Source organism: Micromys minutus, assembly GCF_963924665.1.
Source record: "Micromys minutus genome assembly, chromosome: 18".
Taxonomy (NCBI): domain Eukaryota; kingdom Metazoa; phylum Chordata; class Mammalia; order Rodentia; family Muridae; genus Micromys; species Micromys minutus.
In genome coordinates this window covers 25,047,898-25,073,591 of record NC_137953.1, presented here as the reverse complement: position 1 = coordinate 25,073,591, position 25,694 = coordinate 25,047,898, and the positions used below count along the sequence as shown (strand labels likewise).

At 40.8% G+C, this 25,694-nt stretch overlaps 1 protein-coding gene across 2 annotated transcripts in view; it reads right to left on the bottom strand.

Annotated features, from left to right (window-relative positions):
- Positions 1–25,694, bottom strand: part of PDE1C (phosphodiesterase 1C) — a gene marked incomplete at both ends in the record, with an annotated part of 402,224 nt that overhangs the window by 272,550 nt on the left and 103,980 nt on the right. For both annotated transcript variants that reach the window (XM_080932609.1, XM_080932610.1), the window contains one exon: positions 19,794–19,965. In XM_080932609.1, the coding sequence (XP_080788735.1) occupies positions 19,794–19,965 (172 nt within the window). The remainder of the gene's footprint in view (positions 1–19,793; positions 19,966–25,694) is intronic.

Genomic DNA, 25,694 nt, shown 5'->3' with positions numbered 1-25,694 from the left:
AATGTAACAAATTTTAAACCCACACTTCCTTAAGTAAGAATGACAGAAAAACTTACACCATCCCATAAAAACAAGCTGAAGCTCCGAGTGAATTAAGAAAGTCAACGGCATCAAGACTGTTCTGTCTTTCTCCCAGCACTCCTCACTTCTGCTTTACCTTCACACGTGGTAGGTTTTTTCCAGCACAAAACAGGTCCCTAGCAACACTAAGTGTACATCCTACCTACTTGGCAACCTTACTGGGAACCCAGCACTTCTTTTTCAGCCACAGCTATAAAACTACAGGCTGCTTCTGGTTGGCCCAGCTAGAAGTGCCTGCCCATCTGCAACCAGTCACTGTGGCTGGAAGAATTCCACACTTCATTCCCGAGGGACAGGGCTAAAGCCAACCTCACCCTAGTCCTATAGGGTAGAAGCAAGTGACCAGCACTTCTTCAAAGGGAAGCCAGACTGTTGGTAACATAAGGAATTAGTAAATAAACATATGGAGAAAAGGCACTGGGTGGAATTGGAAGAAGGGATAAAGGATAGAACATAACGATGAGGAGAAACCTGAATACTCAATCCTTAATCTCTTTAAAAGCTGCTCAGAGAAGCCTGGGTTTCCTTCTTCTGGCCCCTGGTTTTTAAGGTTTTTCCTACACTGAAAATGATGAATGAATGAATGAATGTGTGCATGGGCATACAGTGTTACTCACCGCTGTCTGTCCTTACCTCCCACACTAGACAGCAATGAGCACAGTGAACGTCGCCCTAATTGGGTTTTAAAGAGTAAAACAAAATGAGAATAAATTATCCACAGACTTCTGCTCTCTAATTATTAGGAGTAACAAATTAGTTCAGTTCCACACTGCCTCTCAATGTCTCTGTTGGTAACAGATGTTGCGGGCAATGGGGAGCCACTGACGGTTTTTAAATAGTAGAGTCTGTTTTGTTTTTTATTTTGTTTTTTTTTTTAAATAAAGATAACACGTGGCAATGATGTGCAGTTGAAATGGACAAGGGCATTGTAGAGGCAGGAAGGTCAGTGAGAAGGCTGTTTGCAGAGGATGCCAGGGACCTAATTGACAGCTGGGGAAAGTGGATATAAGGACATAATTACAGAGCTGTCGCATGGGCGGGAGCTGCTTACGGAGTAAAGAACAACAGTGATGCTTAGGATTAGCCAACATCTTCAGAAACAGCCATTCCCAGACCCTCTCCCACCTCAACTGTTTTCATTCCCTACACACTCCAAAAAAGGAGATGAGAGAATCAGAGATGGGGACTCCATCTAAGCTGTTTCTATAAATTCAAAGGAGGGCTTCTTCACATCTGTTCATTGATTGTACTTGAAAGTATATTTCAAAATAGTTCTGATGGTTTATTGATCATGTATATTCTAGTCCTGTGGGTGTTATCAGTATACTTATCATTGTGATTATAACTAAATATTATATTATTAGTGATAGCTTCATAGTTATGCCTTCCATTTAATAGCATTTTCTTCTAGCTCCTTTCATTTTTATTTCCACAATAATTGTGACATCATTACCATTGCCCCATTTATACACTACATCAAAACTTAACTGGCTCAATTTATACAACATAAACATAGCAGAGGCAGGACTGAAATTGTAGGCTTCAAACCACTACAACTATGGTGTTTGTTTTTGTTTTAGTGAGCTCTGTTTGCAATAAAAGACATCCAGGTCTTCAGTGTAAGAACTGGCTTATCATCCAGCCTACACATAATAGCCAATGCTTGAACCAAGTAAGCTGTGTGCTTGGGCACATATAACAGGGTCTTCATTCTTGGTCTGCTGCTTAGTAAGGAATAGACTGAAGCGAGTTTGACAGAAATATGGGGGCACATGATGGAGATTTCATTCTTGTCTCTACAACTTTGTTTATTTGTTTGGTTGTTTGTTTGGAGACAGGGTCTCACTGTGTAAACCCTAATGGGTTCCAAGGTGGACCTCATAGAGATCCATTTGCCTCTGCCTTCCAAATGCAAGTGCTGCCACAGCCAGCCTCTGCAGCTTCTCAAGTAGGTAGCCTTGAGCAGGTCATGTAATGAGGCTGAGCCTTGTTTTGCTGGAACATAGAATTATACTGATTCTTACCAGGAACAAGGAAAGAAGTTTTCATACCAGTATCCTGAACAGGAAGTTAGTCAGCAACTGATGCCCACAGGCCCAGAGTAGGCACGGTCTGATTTAATGACACAGCCATCTGTTAGAAAAACCGTCAGGACAGTCCACTCCAGCATCAGGAGATAATCATTAGCATTCAAAACCCACAGAGCGTGTGTCAGGTGCCTGAGATGGACTTTGCTCAGACCATCCAAAAGCAAAGAGGTAGGTTTTGTTTGGGATCATGAGGTTGTTTATGAATCACAATTCCATAGCATAGTTTTCTGGAAGCTAGGTGTTCTTTGAACTAAAGTTTCTATTATCTACCCTCGGGATGCTACGGTAAATTATTTATATACAGAGAGATTTTTTATTATAGCATAATGGATAAGCAGGAAAAACTTAGAACAAACAAAATTTCCAAGAACAGTGATGTCTGGAAAAAAAGACACACACCACATACACACACACACACACACACACACACACACACACACTGTGGCAACATGAAAAAATATTTGAAAGTTTTTGGATGCAATGTCTTCATACCATAATTAAAAGAATAAGTTTACACAGTAAAACTTCAGGAATGAGGCCAAAATGACAGCAGAGGTTGCATGTGGGACTTTTCTTCATTTACCATGTGTTCTACAAGGTAATAATATTGTTTTATAACAAAAGACCATTTTGAAAAAGATAAGCGAAAGGACTTGTGAAGCAATGCTTCAGCCAACCCACCAAGTGACAAGACGTGGCAGCCATTAGATAGTAAGCAAAAAGAGTCAGTGTCTCGCAGGCTTTTGAAAGTATCCACAGAGCACATACTCAAAAGAAAACGTAATTTGCCTACATTCTGTTAAATTGGCTTCTAGAGGAAAGTGACATAAGGGACATTTGGTAACACTTCAGATATCTAAAATGGCACGGACATATGGCATCTCAAGAGGTGGGAAAGTCATCCGTGACCTTTTGAAAACTCCAGACACCTGCCCTAGATATACTGTGCCTTTTGAGGAGCAGGCAGTGGGCTCTGAATCTGATGACCATGGTTAGGAAAGGATGTTGTGTTCCTTTAAAGAATGGTGCCTAATAACAGCAGTCCACATCATGGTGATGTGGATGCAGGAGAAAGGAAAGCCAGCAAATGCCAAAGGAGAACCTGGTACAGGCCCCAGTCCTGCCATATAGCAGCTGGACAAAGAATTTTGTAATCCATAGGAGCTGAGATTCAGCAGGATGCTGGTTCAAGTACTCATGAGTTTGTTGCACAGCCTGGGTTTAGAACCACTGAAACAGAAGAACGATGATGGATCTAAATAGACAGATACCACAAGGTAAAGTCAAAGGCAAGGTTTCTAAGAGGGGAAAGATAAAATTATACATGGTGATTGCTCATCATATGAGAAGTATAGTCCTCAGTGTTAGCAATTAAAATTTCAATTAATGGAGATGAGGCATGACACTAACTTTATTTTTTTCATCTTTTTTTTTACTCAGCTACTTTTTAGTGGATATCCTCTACTTACATTTCAAATGTTATTCCCCCCACTCCCATTCCCCCTCTCCTTTTCTCCATGAAGGTGTTCCCTCTCCCAACCACGTTCTCCCATCTCAGTGCTTTAGCATTCCCCTACACTAGGAAAGTGAGACTTCACTGAACTAAAGGCCTCATCTCCAATTAATTCCAGACAATGCTGTCCTCTGCTACATATGCAATTGGAGCCATGGGCCTCTGCATGTGTAGTCATTGGTTGGTGTTCTAGTCCTTGGGAGCTGTTGGTTGATAATGTTCTTCCCATGGGGTTGCAGACCCTTTCATCTCCTTCAGTCCTTGCTCTAGCTCCTTCATTGGGGTCCCTGAATTCAGTCCAATGGTTAGCTTCAAGTGTTTCATCTTTTAATGAAGTGACTATAACCACTCTCCTCTATTATGCCCCCATGTTTCAAACTGTGACCAGCAGTATCTCAGCATTGCAAAGAAAGGTCTCTGGCCAGCAGAATGTGCACAGAAGGTCCACAAGTAGAAGACAGGAGCTCACTGCTGGTGGTGGTGCACCTTGACTCCCTAACTCTGCATCCCCACAGCTGAATCTGCATTCCCTAGCTAACTGCACGGGGATGCTAGGCAGTAAGGGGCTCAGGCCTAAGGCACCCTGTCATTATTGCTACAGTGACACTAGGCTCTCAGAAATTATTGGACACAAGGCAAGCAGACTGATTCTAGCACCCAGCATTAGATGGGGTTATAAGGAAGAAAGTAGGAAGCAGGTTTCCCAGCTGATGATTTGGACCACAACAACCACAAAACCATAAAACCGACCAACAGCCTTAATGTACCACCAGGGAGGCAGTGTGATCCCATGGCTAAGTATGGTTCTAGAGCCAAACTACCTAGTTCTGAATCCAAGTTCAATGAATAGTATGATCCCAGAGAAATGAATGTCTTTGTGCTTTATTACCTATTAGAAATTAAAAAGATTAAAAAGCTTGTCATAACATATAAAACAAGTAGGAAAATACTGCAACCTGAGTGAAGTCAGTTGGTACTACCATCCTATGCAATATATAGGTCATGGGTTAAGATGAACAGGGTAGGAGAGAGATACAAAAAGTTTAACGGTATTGGGGTTTGCTTATTGTTGGGGAATACCTAAACACAGATGTCTAATCAGAATGAAGTTATATCCCTCACACAACACTGATTCCAGATTTTCATCTGCATCTTCCAAGAACATGAAGCAGGATGCTAGTAATACATTACATGGCCTACAAATTACATAGCACCTTCCAAAGCTATACCTGGTATCCACACTTACCCAAGCCACATGTGGTACCCATACTTACCAAAGCCATTAATTGTACCCATACTTACCAAAGCCATTAATTGTACCCATATTTATCAAAGTCACACTTGGTACCCACGTTTACCAGAGCCACATGTAGTGCTCACACTCACCAAAGCCACATGTGGTACCCACATTCATCAAAGACACTTACCTTCCTCTGCTTGGACTCTCTATAAAGTATATGTACTTTAAAAATAACCTCCAGGAAGATTAAATAAACAAAGCATCAAGAAAAGAAAAACATAAAGTCTATACTGATACTAAAATCAAGAGAAGGGGGCAAATGTCCTTTAATAAATTGAGAGTGAATAGATAGAAACGTAGAAATTGATATTGACTCCAACAGTTCTCTTCAGTTAGTGCTAGAACCATTGTGCACTTTTATCAAGAAAATGTGTTAGGGTATCAAAGAACTCCTCAAAGATAATTTAGTTATGAATGAGAGTCATAAACAAATGGTGAAGATGCCTTAATCAAGCAGTTGTAGTTGAAGTCATTGTCATGAGTTCAGGGGAAACAACTACGTCTCCCCCACCTACTATGATAAAAAAAACACACAGCATCATATATGCAGGATTCCTGATGAAAAGGATGACCATAACCAGGAAAACCCTACCTGAGGAACAGTTCATAAAAGGAGCATTCTGAACAAGAAATGTGTAACTAGGTTGCCTCAGACTATCAGTGTCATGGGGCTGGAGCAATGGCTCAGCAGTTAAGAACACTTTTCAGAAGACCTGAGTTCAGTTATCAGCATGCATCAGGTAGCTCACAACCAGCTACACTGCTCACACACAGATACACACAGACAGATAATTAAAATAAACTATTACAATATTAGTGTCATGAGAGACAAAGAAAAGATGAACACCTGTCTACAGGATTGAAGGATTCCAAAGAGACACAACTAAGGTGATAGGCACATATAGAAATAAGCCTAGATGAAAGAAAAGGAAGACTGATAGAAAAGATATCACTGGGGCATCGTGAGAAACACATGAGGGCTGAATATGAGAAACTAAGATTATACAATAGTGGGGTTCCTAATTATGTAAGTTTCCTCTCAGATATTAGTATTTTTTTTCTGAAGAGATAAAGTTAAAACTGAAAGGTCATATTGTCTACAGCCTAGGGTCATGTGGTTCAGGAGCCAGTGACAGATAGATAAAGATGATAGATCTAAGACAAACACCAAATAATAAAAGGGGACTCCGAAAGGAACATAGACCACAGTTGATTTCACCAGTCTTTCAGTGTTCATAAAATTTTAAATATTGCCGAAACATTTTTAAAAAATAAATACAGAAGCACTTCTTATATACAGGTTAGCCCAGGTTTAAACTGTATCTCTAGATGACACACTGCCCTAGGAGATCCAGCAACAACACATGGAATATAACACCATGGGGCACAGACAACACAAGCTCCTGTCAATCTTCTTGGTTGCCTACCATCACTAGAGGAGGAGATCATGTTACGGAAGGCACCTCACATCTTGGCTGTAAGCTATAGTGAAAAGAAATTGGCACTGTCCTGTAAACTCCTTCCAAGCTCACTGGCAGTAAAGGAACAGAGGGTGCTGAGTGGGCTGCTTAAGGAGAAGAGACACCATAAGTCTTGTCCATTCAAGCAGTGAACTTTATGAATGAGAAATCCAATCATCTAGGCAAGATATCTCTGCACAATAGTGTCTTGATTGTGGTAGGGGTAACCAACTATTTTCTGACCAGATCTAAGAGCTACTCTATAGGGAAGGTAGATAGAGATGACTCACGCTTGGCGATGTTGACCAGACCACAAGCTCAAGTCTGGAGAGGTTATTGGCCCAAGCAGAGAACTTATTACTGATGCTGAACTAAACTGACCAAGCCGCAAACTGCCCTATAAATATCTATGTTTATGCCCATAGACAAAAACTGCTCCAGTGTTAGTCAGAGAAGCCTTGGCTAACTACCTTCTGGTGATGAATGAAGCAATTCACAGCCACAAAACACAGAAAACAAGTAGTGATTGTGGGCCCAGCCCAGCACAACACATGCATGTAACCCTCTCTAAGGCTCAGAGAACAGAAGGGAGGCCAGGAAGTATGTCTTGAGTGTGTGCTCACTGTTGAACCCACAAGGCTCTGACAAATAGTCCCAAACTGATGGTCACAGAGGCAGCCAGGTCACTCTCAGTGGATCACAAAACAAAATGAATAGTCACAAACATGGGAGGAAAGGGGAACAAAGATTGTGGGGTTGAGAGTGTTCAGTTTGTGTTGTAAACATGGGCAAAATTTTTTAATAAACAAATTCAATTTTCTTTAAAAAAGTAACAAATTATACGAACGCATGATTAAACCATTCGCTATACCACACACACCGTTCTTATTCCAAACCTGATAAATGATAGCTATTTAAATTAATTAATAATTAATTAAATTAATTATCATTAAATGATAACAAAGAGCTAATGTACACTTATAATCTTGGTGCCCCAGGCCAACGTGGCTCAGTTATGCCTTCTTCTTCGTTCCTTTGGAAGGTACGCAACTCATTACTTGGACATGTTTACATATATCTGCCTTCAAATACTTGATCCTTCCTACCTGAACTTAGGTTATGGGCACTTCTAAATGGGCATGTGCGTCTGCACGTCTGCCACAGCAGCAGAGCTCTCTAACCTAGTAGTATTCCTGAATCCTAAAAAAATATTTGGCCTTCTAAATCCACTTCTTGCCATATTTAACAGTGATCAATAATAAGGAAATGATAGCAGGCTACGACAGGGAGGTATAGTCGATGATGAACTACCACTGCTTTTAGAAAAATTTCAAGCTATACGCTCTGCTCCAATCTCTGGAGGAATACCACTGGTTTCTACCTAAATCCATCTCTGCATCTCCTCTAGGTACCATATAACCTACGAGTGACCAGACCCTGGATGATTTTAACATCTCCATTGCTGCCTAGGAAACCTTTATTTTGAGGCTACATGTTTAGAATAAATTCAATTCCTCAAAGAACAACCAAGATGTCTACTCATGGAATAAAACTGGAATTTTTTTTTTTTTTTTTTTTTTTTTTTTTTGCTGCACCAGTCCATCAAAGCTTAAGCCTGAAACCCTGAACAGGGATGGCAAAGAAATGAAAAAAAAATATTATTAATACTAAAGAAACAACAGACACATGGACATAGAAAAGCCAGAGTCAAGTGGGCTATGGCTACTCTGATGGAGCCACACGACCTAATACAACATGCTGGAACCTCCACATGTTCTTATATACAGCACTGTGAACGAGATTAGCTGGTCTTGGTAGGAAGTACCTATAGGTGAACAGAATCAAATTAAACATCTGGAAGGAGGGAACTACCGTCGCTAGTTTTATATATAAAACTGCTCATTTGTTCCCACTCAGAAATTCAAAGAAGGCTTCACCATCCCCTGAGCCTGACCCAGGAAGACTTTTCCATTTCCGTGTGGCTGAGGAAATAGGGGCCTCTGACATGGCTGTGTCAGCAGTATACATTCAAGACTTTTCTCAGGCTTCCTCTGTTCTCCATACTACTTCCTTGGTAACACCAGGCCCTGCTACCCTTGCCTACTTTACCTTCTTGGTCTTTCACTAGCGCCTTTACAGGCCTCCCTTTTCTATACCTTAGACACAAGTCAAACAGCTCCTTCAACCTATACCATTTCCCTGACTCTGTCCCAAACTATTTGTCTTGCTCTACCCTTTATGACAATCCAGACTGGACTCATCCATGAATCAAATAAGAGCCATGTATAGATGTGTTCACAGATCCACATGAGGCTGAATCCATAGGGCACACACTGACACTAGGCCAGTTCACTGGACTATAACACTCCTATACCAAGACACGGTGCCACTGTGGAGGAGAGGAAAAGTCACAATTGTTATAGAAAGGCCCTAAGAGGGAACCTGCTTTTTTCTTCTAGATAGTCAAACAGCCTGCCATAATGCTGTGAAAACTAGCATTCCTACCACATAAAGCATCTTGTCACATTATTACAAGGCTAACAACATGACTAGATCTCCTAATGCAGAAGGCAGACTTCAATAGCCAGTCTAGTGATAGCCACATTTTCATTGCACAGGACATAGATTTAAAGGGGTTTATTTTCTACATTAAGAAACCTAAATTTCAGCATATATATACATATAAAAAAAGATGCAGAAAGTTATTAACACTAACATATGGTATTTTTGAGATTTTTCCAGGAGCAGGGTCCCCAAATCATCAGGCCAATCTGCTTGTTTACCCATCTACCATTCTGACTTAGCCCCAGGCCTGGTGCTGGAAAGGCAAAGGCAGTAAGTAGCACAGAAGAACTGGAAAGCCAGAGTCAGCTTCTTTCTACGGTGCTGCAGGGACACTGGCAACCTGACTAAAAAAGAAAATGACAGTTGTGGTCTTCCTTCTCCCCTTCTCTGGAGAGATACCTGCCCCTCTTCTGGAGGCCCCACGCTAACAGAAGTGCAGGAGCTGGTAAGTGATCAAAGAGAGCAAAGGTTAGCTTTCTTACATTGTCCCTTAGGCTTAGTGTAGTTTGAATGAGTCCCGGAATTGCCTGACATCATCAGCCATAACTGAGACATCACCTAGGCTCCTGAGTGTGGAATCAGCTAGTGCTGCTACCATGGAAACAGCTGTAGCCAGGGCTGAAGACTGGAGCACTTGGTCAAGAACCATAGGAGAATCACAACCAGGCCTACTAGTCGAGTCCAAACACTTGAGCATTTTGCTTCAAGAACCTAATATTAACCAGACATGATGGCGCAGACCTATATTCCCAGCACACACAGAAAGCTGAAGCAAGACATCAGAAACTTGAGGCCAACATAATGAATCCCAAGACAGACTTAGCAAACTTAACAACACCTCATTTCAAAGTACAGGGATGGAAGAATGGGGTGAGGAGACCTAAATCATCAGGGGAGAGGGAGACTATCCAAATGTGAAGCTCACAGAAGCTTTGAATGCACACCCTTGGTTCCTAGTAAAGTAAGAAAGTCTAGAGGAAGTTATGACCAATTAAAAAGAAATCTTGAAAGCAACATTTTTTTTTGCGCATTCTAGGGTGCTAACAAAGCTGTAATCTTGCTACACAGGTCTCTCTCACTCTGTGATATGAATCTATAAAGTATAATTTCTGTAAAGTAGCACTCGTCTCCTACTAACAAGCAAGAATAACTGCCCTAGCCTTTAATGAATGACATAAAAAATGTTTAGCAAGGAAGGAATCTGGGTGTGAGCCTTGCCAGGCTGAGTACTAAGAAGCACCTCTGTGTTGGAGACTTTGCAGCCCACAGGATCCTTCCAACAGCATTTGCACCACTGTCCTCTCTCTTGGCTAGGAAATCCACTGATGTCAAGGAGCTAATAAATTTATACTCCCAAAGTCTAAAACTATACAGTTCTTATATTAGGGAAGAAAGATAAACTCAAAAAGAGAAAGCTAACCCATGAGCTAGCTCTGTTTCTGCAGCTCAAAGAGAATGTGTCCTAGTTTGAATAAGAACACAGGCTCTAGGCAAGGGATTGTCAGAGCCAGTTCCCCTGGCTGGAATCAAGACTGTACCCAGAATCTAGATTTACATATGATATATGTGTGTGTGTGTGTGTGTGTGTGTGTGTGTGTGTGTGTGTGTGTGTGCATGTCTCTCTCTCTCTCTCTCTCTCTCTCTCTCTCTCTCTCTCTCTCTCTCTCTCTCTCTGTGTGTGTGTGTGTGTGTGTGCATGTCTCTCTCTCTCTCTCTCTCTTTCTCTCTCTCTCTCTCTCTCTCTCTGTGTGTGTGTGTGTGTGTGTGTGTGTGTGTGTGCCTTTGGTAATGGCAATAGCATTCTTTCAACATAATTTTAAATTCTCCTCTTTTATGTTGTTTTTGTTGTTGTTCTTTTTCTTTTAATCCAATGCTTCCAAAGTCTCCTATAAGCAATGAAAGTATAAGAAAATGAAGAGAGTTTCAATCTAGTAATAATACTACTGCCAATGGGAAGCAACAACACCTCAGTATGAAATGTAAAAGTAAATATACGACCTGGACCAGGATTCCTAGGACCATGGCCTTGGAGCTGTACTCATGGCACTGAGCTATAAGTGACAAAGTGGCCCAGGAGAGGATAGCAGTATGGCTGGATACTTTATAAAGTCAGAACTGAACACACAGAAATGTACGGAGTGTGTGGGCCAATGTGAAAGGAGCTGAAGAGTCTGAGTGAAACCAGAGAGGAGAGTTGACTCCCAGCAAAGGAGAGAAGGAAGGATGGACAGGGATGACTTAGCTGCTGTGCTGTACCAAAGGGACCTCCCCAAGTACACTAAGGAGGCCTTAAGCAAAACCTTCATCAGAAAGCTTAGCATCTACAGATAGATTCAGCATCTCTACCATGCGCAGTACCCCTAGAACAATAGCTTTAACTGTCACCAGGCCAATTGTCCCCAACAGAACAGGGTCACGGTCTAAGCATGTTCCTTCAGTGAAAGATGTGATAGCTAAATTCCATGGCCATAACAGACAAGGTCTTTCTTTGCAAACTTCCCCCATACAAGGAGCAAGAATAATGCCAAGGCAACAGTGATTGCTATATCCATATTTTCCCAACTTTAATGAGAAAAATCAGCCTATAAAGATGTTTTTAGAAAAAGATAACTAAATAATTCCTTCCCAGAAAACCTACACCACTATAATCTCTGTCCTTCAAGTCTCTTCCATGGGGAACCTAGATTTAAAATTGTGTGTGTGCAAGTGCAGATTATAGATGTAGAAAGGAGGCTCTTAAGGGAGGAGAGGGCAATAGAATACACTAACTGTAATCAGAAAAAAAAACTAATTGGTAGAAGAAAAAGAACCAGATAGAGGAAGGGAGGAGAGAAGTGGGAGAACAAAATGAGAATTAAAAAAAAATACATGCAAAGAAATCATAATGAAACCCATTACTCTGACACAAGAAAATATTATAGATGAATAAAAATCTTTAAAAAATCCTCAAATTCCTTCTTTCGAATTCCCTTTTGGCAAACTTGAAGAAGACCCTTTGGGTTATTGAAGACCATAGATAAACATAGAAATTCCCTGAAGGCAATACTAAATCAGGAAAGTTAATGTGTCTGGGGGCCCCTGTAGGTAGCCACACGTGATAAGAGAAATCTGTGCAGTCAGACTTCCCATGAACTAACTGGGCACACTGGCCCATGACTCGTCGGGGTGGGGTTGGAACCCCAGGGGACTCAGCCACATGCCATGCCCACCACCAACTGCACTGCACACTTCCTGAAAATAATCAAGTCAGAAACTGACTTCTTGGCAGGAGTCCCTAGTGGAAAAATGACTGCCAGATGCCAAAACAAGGGGCTCAGTGATTTAATATCGAATGGAAAACAACCACCCAATGACATCTGACAAGGCATTACACTCCTCCCAGACTGACACGTTGGCTCCATGGGGTTCTGTTCATGAGAACATATGCTTAATTTCCTATGTATGGAATCTAGGAAATAAATGCCAGAAGCCAAATACATTCTAAGTGGGAAAAGAAGCTCGTCAAGCCTGTGGTGATTCTATGGAGTAATGCCTTCCTCTTCCAAAAACAAAGCTATCCAAACCTGAGGACTCTGTCCACCCTAGGAGTCACGCAGGTCAAGGTAAGCAACTGAAATGATTGGTACACAGAGTAGCTTCAGGACTTCTACTGCTCACAATGTTGGATCAGTGCCCAGCCTTACTCACCAAGCACCTACAGGGCGCATATTTTCAGGACCCAGGAAAAAAAGAAAAGGCTTGGGTAAAAAGGGTCAGTGTAACCTTAAACTATGTTTGAAATTCTTGGAAACGAAGAAATTGGAGGTTGTTAGCCTTCTTAACCCACTTAATCCTAACAGTAGTCTCTGAAGCCTGTGTTTCTGCTCAGAAAATGAGGGAAACCAGGTAAAGGGGTTCCATATAGGTTAAGACCCACACATTACAAATCCATGCTTGTGATATTCCAGGCCTTACCACTAGAAATTGTTGAAAACAGAGACTGACAAATTAAATTGAGGTGTTCATTTAACAGAATTCCTCAAAGAATTCTTTCAGACATAAAGTTTGAGGGGAAATGACTGAAAAGGCTTCTATCTATCTAGAAGAAGGCGAGTTGAACATATGAATCTAAGCCAGAAAAATGTTTTATGCCATGGAGAAGGGTAGGGTCTCCATGACAGGACATTTGGAATACCAAAGTGTATATTCACAGATCACACTGGGACTAATACCACTAATCACATTGTCTTAAACCATTAAAGTTCCAGGGACATGAATGTCATAGTAATGTGGTGGTGGCTGGAAATGCTAGAGAGATCTTCGCCTGGACAGGGGTTAGGGTTGGGGAGGGGCTATTATTTTAGTTCTTTAGCTCTGTTACCTGATGATAACTTTGGACATGTGGTTTGGTCTCTCAATTTCTTGACATGTACAGCCTGCATTACAACACTTACTTTGCTAAGGCTTGAAGGCCTTAGCTGAGCCAGAGAACTGCCTAGCAGCAGGCAAATGACAGATCAGGTGCTCATCAGGGAATTTTTCCTGTTCTTTTGGGTCCTCTAGTGGACAGTACTGAAATGTTTACTCATGTTCAGGCTGCCTATACCTATCCTATTAGCTTCAGGTTCTATCTGTTCTCCAATCTTTTTTATAAACAGCTTGGGAAGTGTACTGGACTCAAAGACAGAGGTCATGAGGAACAAGGAAGAGAGAGTCTCAGGCAGAGTTCCCAGTCAATGTTGCCTTTCCTGTTCCTACTTTCTCCCTCTTAAGAGCTTTGGGTTTTGAAAGCAGAATTCTCTTATTAAATAATCACTGAGCTTTTAAGGTCCACAGTAATGTAAAGCTGAAGCCACAGCCTCCCCTTTGATTCATTAGCATGTATGTTGTATATTCAAGGGCATTCAAGGGGTCCAGACAATACTGAGCAGAAATAGGAATTGTGCTGACTGAACATATGTTGTACATATGTTGGATATATGTTTTATGCTGCACCGATTGTCTTCCTTGTATGTGCTTCCTTCTGTTCCCATAACAACCCTGGAAAGTGAGTTTCTCTATCCTTAGTGCAAAAATTAAAAGTTAAGGCCAAATTATGTAAATGACTAACTCAATAACAGTGAGCTATTTTGAAGTTCAAAGGCTACAAAACCCCATCTTGTCCCATAGTTTTAAAGAGGATGCCCCAACTATCAGTATCACCATCCCTGAAGCATGTTTGGATTTTTTTAAAGTTCATGTTGGTTCCCATTTCACTCCACCATGGGGAAAGCTCACAGTCCTGTGTAGCAAGACCTGCAGATATTTGCAACACACAGCCAAGCTTAAGCTGTCAGAATATCTACTCTAGACAAAGTTTAGTTGTTATGGTTAAGGCAATGAGGGTTAACACACAGAGAGAGAGAGACAGACGCACACACAAAATACATATGTGATGGGTGTATTAAGTGACTTGTCTTAATCATTTATCTTTTGATTTCCAAATATGTCCTTACATAAAATTGAAGGGAAAGGGAAAAAAAAACAAAGGAGAGAAAAATAGAGGCTACAAGACGTGAAACAAACTCCCAGTGCTCAATGCATTGGAACTAAAATCCAATTCAGACACATAACCACTGAACCTGTCTAGCTAGGCACCCAACACTGTCTATTCTGAAATGATGAAGACCCCAGCCATTAGCACAAGTAAGAGCTAAACCATGACCCTTTCCAGAGACAGCTGGGACTTGGATCTGGACAAGAAGGAACACCATTTCCCTTCAAGCCCTAGCCCTTTCTTTATAAAACTACACTGAACTGTCTGCCACAAGACACTGAGCATCTATCCTTCAACATCTGACAGAGAAGGACAAGATGAGGGTACCAGTAGATGTACTTAGGCCTGAGGTGGCATTTACACACCTCCACCAGCCATGTGTAGCCCAGAGGGAGGAAGGGTGCTCCATTAATTTTCCAAAATCTTACTTTCTAATTCTGAATGTTAAAGTCTCACTTTTGGTGTCACATTCTGCCATAATGCTGACATAAATCATGTTGACCTTTAGTGGCAGTCCTAAGTTGTTTGCAGGACAAGCTCAAGGTGGTAGATCGAGGAACTTATCTTGAAGCTGGATTATAAGCTTTCAATGATCCAGTTATTTAAGGTGAGACTCCAATAAGACCTGAAGCAGGACCCTGGCTTCTGCCTGGCTACTGTCATTAGTAACAGCCAACTCTGAAGTAAGCAATAGGCTCTACATTTCTGAGACAGTTTCTTCTTCTCTGACATAGAGTCATTGTATTTTTCTACTGCTATGGTAAAACACCCATGGAGAAGACAACTCATAAAAGACAGTGTTTAACTTTGACTTATGGTTTCAGAGGTTTAGAGTCCATGATAGTGGAGTGAAGGAATAGTTGACAGCTCACATGTTGATCCCTTACCATGAGACCCTTGCCAATGGTATAAGTCTTTTAAAACTTCAAAATTCACCCCCAACGACACATAGGCTCCATCAAGGCCACATTTTCTAATTGTTCCCAAACAGTTCTACCAAATAAGGAACAAGTATTTAAGTAAATGAGCCCATTCTCCTTCCAACCACCACAAATGGATAGCATCTTTTGGGTTAGTTGTAAGCTTAAAGCAGAAATATATCTCCTCCCTAGTGATAATTCACTCCACACACTTAAGAAAAATAATAGAAAGCTCTTCAATCATGTCACCATCTGGCTCTGGCTAGTGTCCAAAAAGGAGCTGGCCTCAAAGATCTCACTTATCTATACCTTGGCCTTATGATTCCACATATAGCAGTCTGGCCACTCAGGCATATAGGATATTTATACAGCAAAGATATTGTCATAATGGTTTCTAAATGTGCCAGTATTTTTCTTTTCCACATAAGTGATTTTCCAGGGTCACCTTGCCCACTTGTTTGAATTATACTTTTCTCTTTCTTCCTTTTGCTTGCTTCTTCCCTTCCTTCCTTTCTTCTTTCTGCTTCTGCTTTTCTTTTCTTTCTTTCTTTTTTCTATTTTTTTCTTTTTTTCTTTTTTTTTGAGACTGGGTTTCTCTGTGTAATAGCCATGGCTGTCCTGGACTCACTGTGTAAACCAGGCTGGCCTTAGACTAATAGGAATCAGCATTCTGAGTGCTGGGATTAAAGATGTGTGCCACTGTGGGACTGTGTAAAAGAGGCTTTCCACAGAGATCTCTGGCCCGGCCAGATGTGAGGGTTCAGGCGAAGGGGAGAGGAGAGGACTTGAGCAGGAAGAGGACTCCACTGCCTCCTCTACTGCAGCTGCCTCCACCTCAGTCTCCACCACAGCTTCAGTTGCTCCGAGACACAGCACCAGTCACTCTGCTGAGTCCAGCCTGGCTGAGCTGGCAGGAGGCTGACTAGCCAGGGAGAGGTGCAGAGGAGCCTCTGGCAGTGTTTTCTGGAGAGCAGATCTATTCCCCAAGCAGTGGTGCTATAGCTCTTAAAACAGAAGCTCTCAGGCGACAAAGTCATTCTCACACACCTTTATTTCTTCTGGATAGGATCCTTATACTCAGTTTTGTGGTAGGTCAGGGTCTGATGGTAGGTACTTCTTATTGGCTTGGTCTGAGAACTTGGAGATACCATATCTACATGTGGGGGGGGGGGCTTGGAATGCTGCTCCTATGTGACTGATGGCCACAAACCTCTCTATGGGGGTGGGGAGGTGGGGGAATTGGGAAATGTGGCTATGTGACAAGGGTCTAGTGGCCAAGACCAAATAAAGTGCCTAGTGTCCCTTTAGGGTCACCAAGATTCCTACCCTTAGGTCAATTGGGAGCCAGGATATCTTTCACAGCCCACCTCCCCACATACCACCACAACAGAAATATGCTTAAGAGGAGCACCAGGGGCTTTATGGCAGGCCAGAATTTAATCATGGTTGTCACCAGTATTACCCCCTTGAGTTGCCCATTATAGACATGTTCTCTGACAGTAAATGGGCCTAATGGTTCATTCTAAGTCATGTGTGTCTCCTATTAGAAGAATGAAACCTAATGGCTGGTCAATCTTGACAAAACTTTGCATCTCAGTAACCTGAATATTGCTTATCTCTAACATGCTTGTATAGAAGACTAATTCTCTTCGTGGTATTTTGGAGGAAGTGCTGCCTTAGCCAACATCTATTTGGTATAACTTAATGTCTTCTAAGCAAGTCTATTAGGAAATCCTCTATAACTTCAATTCTACATTTTAATTTCTACATCAGTGCCATTCCTGACAGCATGAGGATATTTATGATTGTAACAGTGAGCCTTGGAAAGACCAAACATACAAACTCATGAAACTTTTGAGAAAAATCTATACGAGTCATAGATGTATGAACTCTTCTTATATTTTGGAATAAAAAGTAGAATATGGTTTTACAACACACTATCATTTTGGTCTAGACAACACTATTTGAATTAAATTATGCAACTATCAAGCAGATGCTCACCCTTTTTCTTGAAGGTATCTTGTGTGTATCTGCCTCTACCTACTTGAAAAGACCTAGAAAAGCTCGGGGGGAAAAGTGGAAGTAAGCAACTGGCCCCTCCCTTTTGAGTATCCCTTTTGAGAGCCCAGAGGTGTTCCTGAGGCCTTAGCACATTGTTGCCATTGTAGGATCTTGTTTGATAATAAGGATTTGTAACCATGCATCATGGCTGTAGACTCCAAACAGGAGAAAAAGAGGCTGGCAGTCAAAGCTATCATTCATTCTGAAGCATTCAACAGTAATGAAAGGACAGAGTTCTAGGGAGGTTAGGCGTGGACACTTCCGGGCCATCATGTGCTTCTTCTCAGCAAACAAGACCCCACAGCACCTGGGGGCGGGGGAACTCCCAACTCTGCCTGTTTCCCTGAAGTTCAAAACTATGTGAATATATGATAGATTTTCTTCTACGTCACAGGCATTTCGAATCAACAAGTCTCAGGTTTCCAGGGTTCATACTCTCCAACAAGCAGGATTTAAAAATCCATTTGTAATTTCTTTATTTCTTTGAAATTCAAAATGTGGTTTTAAACAACTAGCCTTATCAACAGGGTAACCTGACACTGATTAATTACTAACTGATAAATAAACTGAGTATTTTGAGTATGCTTGGCAATTTATATGCAAAAGCAGAAACATCTCACAACTGATCCCGATATCCATAAGTAATGGCTGCATAAGTTCCTTCAACACTGCCACAGCGGTCAACCATCTTTGGAAGGATAGTTGCATAATAGCACCCAGATGCCAAAAAAATGACTGGCTAATGCCAATGGGTTACTAGCCTCAACTGATAGAAAGGTGGAATAATCCTGTCTCCTCTTCCCTTGCTTCTATGCCAAGAATTACATAGTACCAAAAATAAGTTCCCATCTTAATAATTTATCATTAATATCTTTCAGGACTGAAGATGTTGGCACAGGCTACAACCACCAAATCAAGTAAAAAAAAAAAAGTGCCACTTTATATTATATACAATTATTATACACTTTCAAAAGCTCAAGGAATTGTAAGAAAAATGGGTAATGGTAATAAAGATGAACACACAAATCAGATGGTCCTGTGAGAGTAGCCCCTCACTTGGCAATGATAAAAGACAATGAGCCTCTTTTCAGATGGAGGAACTGGTTATGGATACACTATATATGAGGAGTCAGGCTCCAGGGCAAGATTACATGAACTAAGAAAGCCTGTCAACACCATTGTCATTTGCAGAAAAGATTCAGGTTCACAGAGAGAGCTTACCTTTATTTCAAAAACCTCGCGATGCAATAACTAACCCTTTGTGGGAATAAGAAAGCTATTTGCCTACAGTTCTTGTCTCCCCAGTGTGGCCATCATGTTGCATAAAGAAATCCAAACAAAACTCCTATTCACAGTTCTGTTCAGACTCATCTATAATTCAGCCTACATAAGAACCTGCACACAATGAAATGGCTCTAACTAAGCCATTACACACACTACCTCTATGCAAAAGATAGCTCATTTCAAAAACATTTCATGGAGTCTAAGAGTTGCCTAGAATGAAGTTTATATGTTCCACAAGCTATTTGGAGAATAGAACAGTTTATGGCGATCAGAAAAGTAGGACCTGTAAAGTCACTGTAGCAGAAAGAAAGGGAAAAAAGGAAATTGAAAAGAATTATGAAATCTCAATTTCTGACACAAATAGCACTGGATGTTATAAGGCCCATTCATAAAAAAATAAATCTCGTTTTCATAACACACTCACACCCAGATTAGCTTTTATTATAATGGATAAGAGGATAATAAAGTTGTAATGAAAATGGAGCATACAGTTAAAGGACAATGAAAAAAGTGCTTTCCAGGGAGGTGCCAGACTATGGGACCAGGAGCAGAGCAGCCAGCCATCTGGAGAACAACACAAGAATGCATTCATTTACCTTAGTGACAGAGCCCATGTCTCTCACAAGTAGAAACCTCCTCCAAGCAAGAGACAGCAAAGACACAGGGCTGAATGAATCCCACCGCATGCTTTATCTCTGTGCATTTGTCCAAATGCATTATTGTCCTTTGAAGCAAAAGTATTATTAACCCAATTCAAGCTGCTGATGTCACCGAGTCCTGAACCTCAGCACTGAAATGCCAACACCAATTAACTACCAACAGAAATAAACCATAAACTTGGTATTCACTACATTTGGGAAAGCTACATGGGAGTCTAGTTAGTAATGATTTCAAAAACCGTTCATCATTGCTAATTCATACAGTACAGAGAAACAGTCATATGCTGCCCCCCTGAGCTCTCAAAACCAGTAAGAAGGAACAAACTGGATTCTCATCCACCAAACCTGAAGGATGTCTTCACCAAAGCTTCTGGGCTATCCAGTTGTGGCAATTCATCTGCCAGAATTTCTTCTGGGGGTCGGGTGTCCTGGACAATTGTTGGCCGTGGCTTCTCCTTAACATTCCCAGTGAGCCCATCAATGAGGGAGTTCCACAGACAGTTCTGTGACTTAGACCCTAAGGATAAAGGAGAAATGTACAAACGAGTCACCACTGTGCCCTTCATCCCCACCCAGGATATGCAAAGGCAGAGCAGGAAATTTAGACATCTCTCATCACATCCTACATCACAGGGCTCCATGAGGTCAGCAGTCAGTCTGTGGATAATTCAGGTATCTTTTTATTTATATGTAGAAGGCAGGCTAGCACTGGATATAAAGAATCATAGTTGAGCATCGCAGACATCCTGTTTCAGTGCAGAGGGATGTTGGGTAGTGCCACCTGTATCCATGAAGATGCCTATTCGGGGATTTCTAGACACCAGTCTACCCTGAGAGTTGAGCTTACCAAGGACCAGGTTTTAACATGCCATTCCAAAAAGACACCCATCCAAAGGGTACTCACCTCTAGGTGATTCTAAGTCACAATCAAGTTTCTGATTCTTCTACAATATTAAGATTTGAGAAAGGCTATTTTATAGTATTTATTTATTGACATTCTAGTCTGGAAACACATCATACATGTGAGCTAAGTATGAAAGATAAACATCAGGTGGAAATGATGTTTTAGGCATATAGTTGAATTAGCCAAATGTGGTTATTAATATTGGCACTATTAAAACCACCACACCAAAAGATGCTAATATCAGCATGATGATGTATGACAATATGATAAAATATCTCTTATATTCAAAGAGACTGGAACTTTTTGCTGGACCTCATAGCCAGAATTAATAATATACCTTGAGGTCATTTAAGACTTAAGACGAGCTTATTGTGTATTCAGTCTGTTGTTTAATGTGTTTTTGAGAGAAAAATATAACAACCAACCTTACTTGCCTTGGATTTCTCACATAATCAGCTTTTCCAACCTAAGCTAAAGCATAGTTGTGATCTTAAGTTTGGTACTCTTGCATACCCCTGTTCAGAGAGTCATACATATATGCCTATAGGTCATGATAATCATTTAGTAAAACAAGAAAATAAAATGAAAGCAGTCGTATATCATATCCATCATTAATGTTGGCTACAATTTATGAATATTGTGTGATAAGCAATGATGATTATAATTCTGTTTATTATCTACGTCCGTTTGGGTCAGTTAGAATCAGAATCAATCTCTTATAAAATTTTGCAAACTATTCCTTATTCCTTTCCCTAGTAAACTTTCTGTGGTGTTCAATTAAAGAGAGTTTTTGTTACAAAAACACCCATAGGCACAATTCATGCACACAAAGACACAGCCCCAGGAAGAGATAGACCCACAGACAGTATTCAGGCAGGCATAGATTCAGATTTATACAACAGACAGGCAACAACAGAAGACAGATGGGGGGGGGCACCAAATCTGGGTTTGCTCTTGGATAAATTATGCCAAGTAGAAGTGCTTAATAACTTCTTTTCAATAATGCAACACTAACACATTATAAGTGATTCTAACTTTATTATTAATGCATTCAAACCAAAGCACTGTCAGAACACAGCCTTGGTAGGATGTGACAAATGCTCCTTTACCTCTTCACAGAATCCCCACAGATTAAGCATGGCTGTATCTCCTTGAAACTTTGTAATTTGACATGTGCCCAGCACAGTCAATTTCATCACTTTCCTTGGCCTCCTGACCCTGATCATCCACTAGCACCCAGGTTAATCCAACCTCCTCTTTATTGGGCTTTCATGCTCCTGCCCTGATCTCTATTCACTGCCTTAATAACCCTAACTTTCTAATCACCCAGGGGACAGGTCACATGGCATTAAATCTAAGCAACCCTTCTGCTCCAAAGATCACAGATATCATTCAGTTTACCCAACCCTGTGCCTTCTTCCCTGATCTCACTGGTTCCTCCCACCGAAACTCAGTCCCCATGGCTCCTACTCACAGTACCCCCTCCTTCTGCATCTGTCTCATGATCCATTGCTTTCCCATATGACCACACTAGGATCAATGTGTATAAAAACAATTGTCTATACAATGTCAATTCTCTCCTATTTTTTTTGACTTCATCATTATGAAGAAATAAATAAAACCTGTTGAAACACGGTAGTCATGGGGTAGTGGTTTTATATTTGCATCAAGACATGTGAGGTGGCCTAGCCTTGCTTCCATAGAATTGCATTCATCTGGCTTAGCTTTTAACACTCCATTCACAAAGAAGAAATGCTATACAACTTCTAATTCATTCTAATACCATTCAAATACTAATTCAACAAAGCCTCTTGATGGAACATGAGTAATGTACAGGGAGGAGTCTGAGACAACACCAACTATGCCCACACTGCAACAGGAAGGTAGAGAACAGGTATGTATGCATATACAGATACTTAGCTTTCTTAAAGACCCTAAGCAGCCCCCTGCATCCCACCATAAAAGAAGGACTGCCTTGCTATGCCTGAAGGATGGCTCTATTATAAAGAGCAGAAATGTCATACATCTGAGGGAAAGTCCCTCCCTGAACCAAGGAGAGTGAAAAGTTCTGTTAATGACTGTCATCATCCATGATGATCTTGGAGTGTCCATTTAAACTACAAAACTACGTTTACATCAGCCAAGAGCATATTAGGAACAGGAAACACTCATAATCCCCTGAAAGACAGGACAGTTTTGAAGCCCTAACCATATAGCTTAATATGATCTGGTTTTATTAATTAAGTCTGGTTCTATGTTAATTATATGTTAATGAAGTTCTGGTTCCAGGAGAAAGAACAGGAATAGCAGCTGCTACGTAAAGGACTTACAATCAACTTCCTGGGCATTTTTCTCCATCCCTTCATTTTCTCATTCAATAAATATGCATTAAATTTCATCAGTGACCCAGGTCCCGTTCCAGACCCCAACAAAGAGAGATGAATGAGGAGATATGGAAGTGCTGGAAATCTTCAGTGGATCCAAGTTATAGCTCCTACCAGCCTCCTTTGGAATGTACTGGTGTGTCTTTGTGGCTCTGGCCACTAATAATAAACAGCACTACATCATAGCTAGGGAGCATCAAGGTGTGACAGGAAAGCAAAGAAGTCTCACCTACTCAGCTTCGGGGACCTGGGAGAGCAACAGGGAAACATGACACAGGACATGGATCTAAGGCCAGAGCAGCACAACAGCCAATAGGAAGCAACACTTGCAGCAGTTCAAAGGCACAACAGAGCCACCCACTGAGGCTGGAGCAGAGACAGAAGATAGATATCCAGAGGAAAAACCAAAGGCTTGCTAGGGGCATTTATAACGTTTCTTGACTAAAATGGTTAAAGTCTATCTTTGTTTTTTCCCCAGGAAGGAGACTCTGGTACACTGCAAGGCAGGAAATCATACAAAGTGAGGCATGTTATTTTTTAAACAAAACAGCAAAGTTTTATAGGACAGATGGCAAATTCTTAAGTATAAACAAACTAATAAAATACAAATCAGTTGCAAGCTTTAGGGAATTCATAATTTCTTTCTACTATTTTGGCGAATCAAAAGGATCATAAAATACAACCACCCTTCATAGGGGTCCCAAGGGGAGAAGAAAATGGCGTCTCCAAAAACTGCACCAGCTGATAAAGACACAGTGACATGTTTAAGGGCAGGTGGGTAAAGTTAATAAATAGGACTCACTTGACTTTCATCAGCAACTCCCAGCTCACCTGCCTTCCTTTAAGGGCAAATCAATACATGCAATTCCCCAGCTTTCCTTGCTTTGTGTTGGAAATCTGCCTGAGACCACTCTCATCCCTTTACACTTCACCTTTCCCTCCTTTCTCCTCTTCATTTCTTCTTCCTGCCGAAAGGGGGCAGTAGTGTTTGAGCTGCAGCAGCCATCTTGGGAGAAAGAGGTGATGAGCGTTAGTCCAAACGCTTACATCTTGCAAAGGGAGTTTTCGGGAAAGAACAAGTAGAAGCAATGGAAAGTGGTGGTTGATTAGGTTCGGATGACAAAGAAGCAGTATTACGGAAAACCACTAGCCTTTGAAATCAATAGTTTTGTGGATATCCCGTGCAGCCCACCCAACCCACGTCACCACTGCTCTCATTTTGTTGAACCTGTTTTATACCCTGAAATTAGAGATAACAGATGGGTAACATGATTTTTGCCTACAGAAAAGAAATAAGAACTTTATCAAATGAAATACAACTAATTACTTCCTTGCAGATCCTGACAAGCCTTGACAGGTTTATGACTATTAAGCAAATTCATTTCTGCTCTCCTGCTGGTCTTAATTATCTGTCTGCCTTAGGACTTGCTGTGCTGGATACCTACCTGCCACTATGACAGGATGCCTGATATAAAGGACTTAGGGTAGAACAGATTTATTTTATTTTGGCTCATGGTTTTTGTAGCATTCATCCATCACAGCAGAGAAGGCATTAAAAAAAAAAAAAAAACTTACATCATGGAAGACAGAAAGAAGAGAAAATGAAATCTAGGAAGAGACCAGGGCAAGATATAGCTCCCAGTTACATAGCCCTAATGGCCAATTCCTCCAACAAGAGCCCACCTTCCTTCACATGTCCTGTAGTGTCACCAGTTGTCTACCAAGAGATACATTACCTCAAGTCCCTGTGATTTAATTGTTTCTGGAAGCACCCCACTGTCACACCCAGAGTATATATGACTCATGTCCTAGACATCCATCAGCCTGATCAAGTTGACAATCAAGATGAAGCACCATGTCTTCCAAATAACTGGAATGCTTTCCTGGTTCCTTTATCAATGAAATCAACTCACCGACACATGTTCACTTTACATTTGTGTGTGTTTAAAGAAATTAGCCTTTAGCAACTCCAAAGGAGCCAAGCTGTTCATGGAGAAATTTGCTGCCCTCTCTTGAGGAATTCTGTTCTAATTGGGCTACTACCACCTACCGGTCACTTGAATTACCTGCAATGTATCTATATTCTAGATATCTATGCCACTGAACAATATTCCCAAATGGAAATAACTCTATGTGCTGATAAGGATATATTTAATTGGGGGTGATATGCATACAATTTATATTTTATTCTCTTTCCAGTGAGAGACAAAAAGAAATTCAAGAAGGATCAAAATCTATAAAAATAGGTATAGTGGATGAAATAATAATAGAAAGTCTAGGGGAGATATGAAATAATTACATTTATAAATACTTATATTGTTGAACTGTGTAAATGTTTTAGTATTAAAAATAGATGAGAATCTAAAATTGTATACAAACATAAACATATAAATCTAACTATATATAAAATTAATAATAGCTGTAATTCAGCATAAGAGTGAACTACTATCTTCTGACAATTACAGAACAATGGGTGCTTAGAGAAATTTTAAGATACTTGACACCGTGGTTTAAAAGCAGAATTTTATACCTGCTAGTCAATAATCTGACTACCAAGTTATTCCACCTGCTCTAAGAGATCAAGACTAAGAATACATGTACACACACACAAGGAAGAATTCTTAGACTTGGTGGGAGTCATGAGACAGTTACCCTAAATTGTATCACATGCAGACTACAGAAAATTAGCCTCCTGAAATGAGGATGCTGGAAATGAGAGCTTTGATTTCAGAATGAAAAATCAGAAGGAAAACAATGAAGAAGTAAGATAAGAGGTATGTGGCTCTCTGAGTATCAAAACACAACCACATTCGGGAGACACTGAGAACATGTTTGATGACCAATTTGATTAGTAAAGAATTAACTATTATGCAGAAAGAAAAAAATACAAGAATAAAATGTGAGCAAAGCTAGTTTCAATGTTTAAAGTAAAACATGTATCGTATTGCAGGCAACATA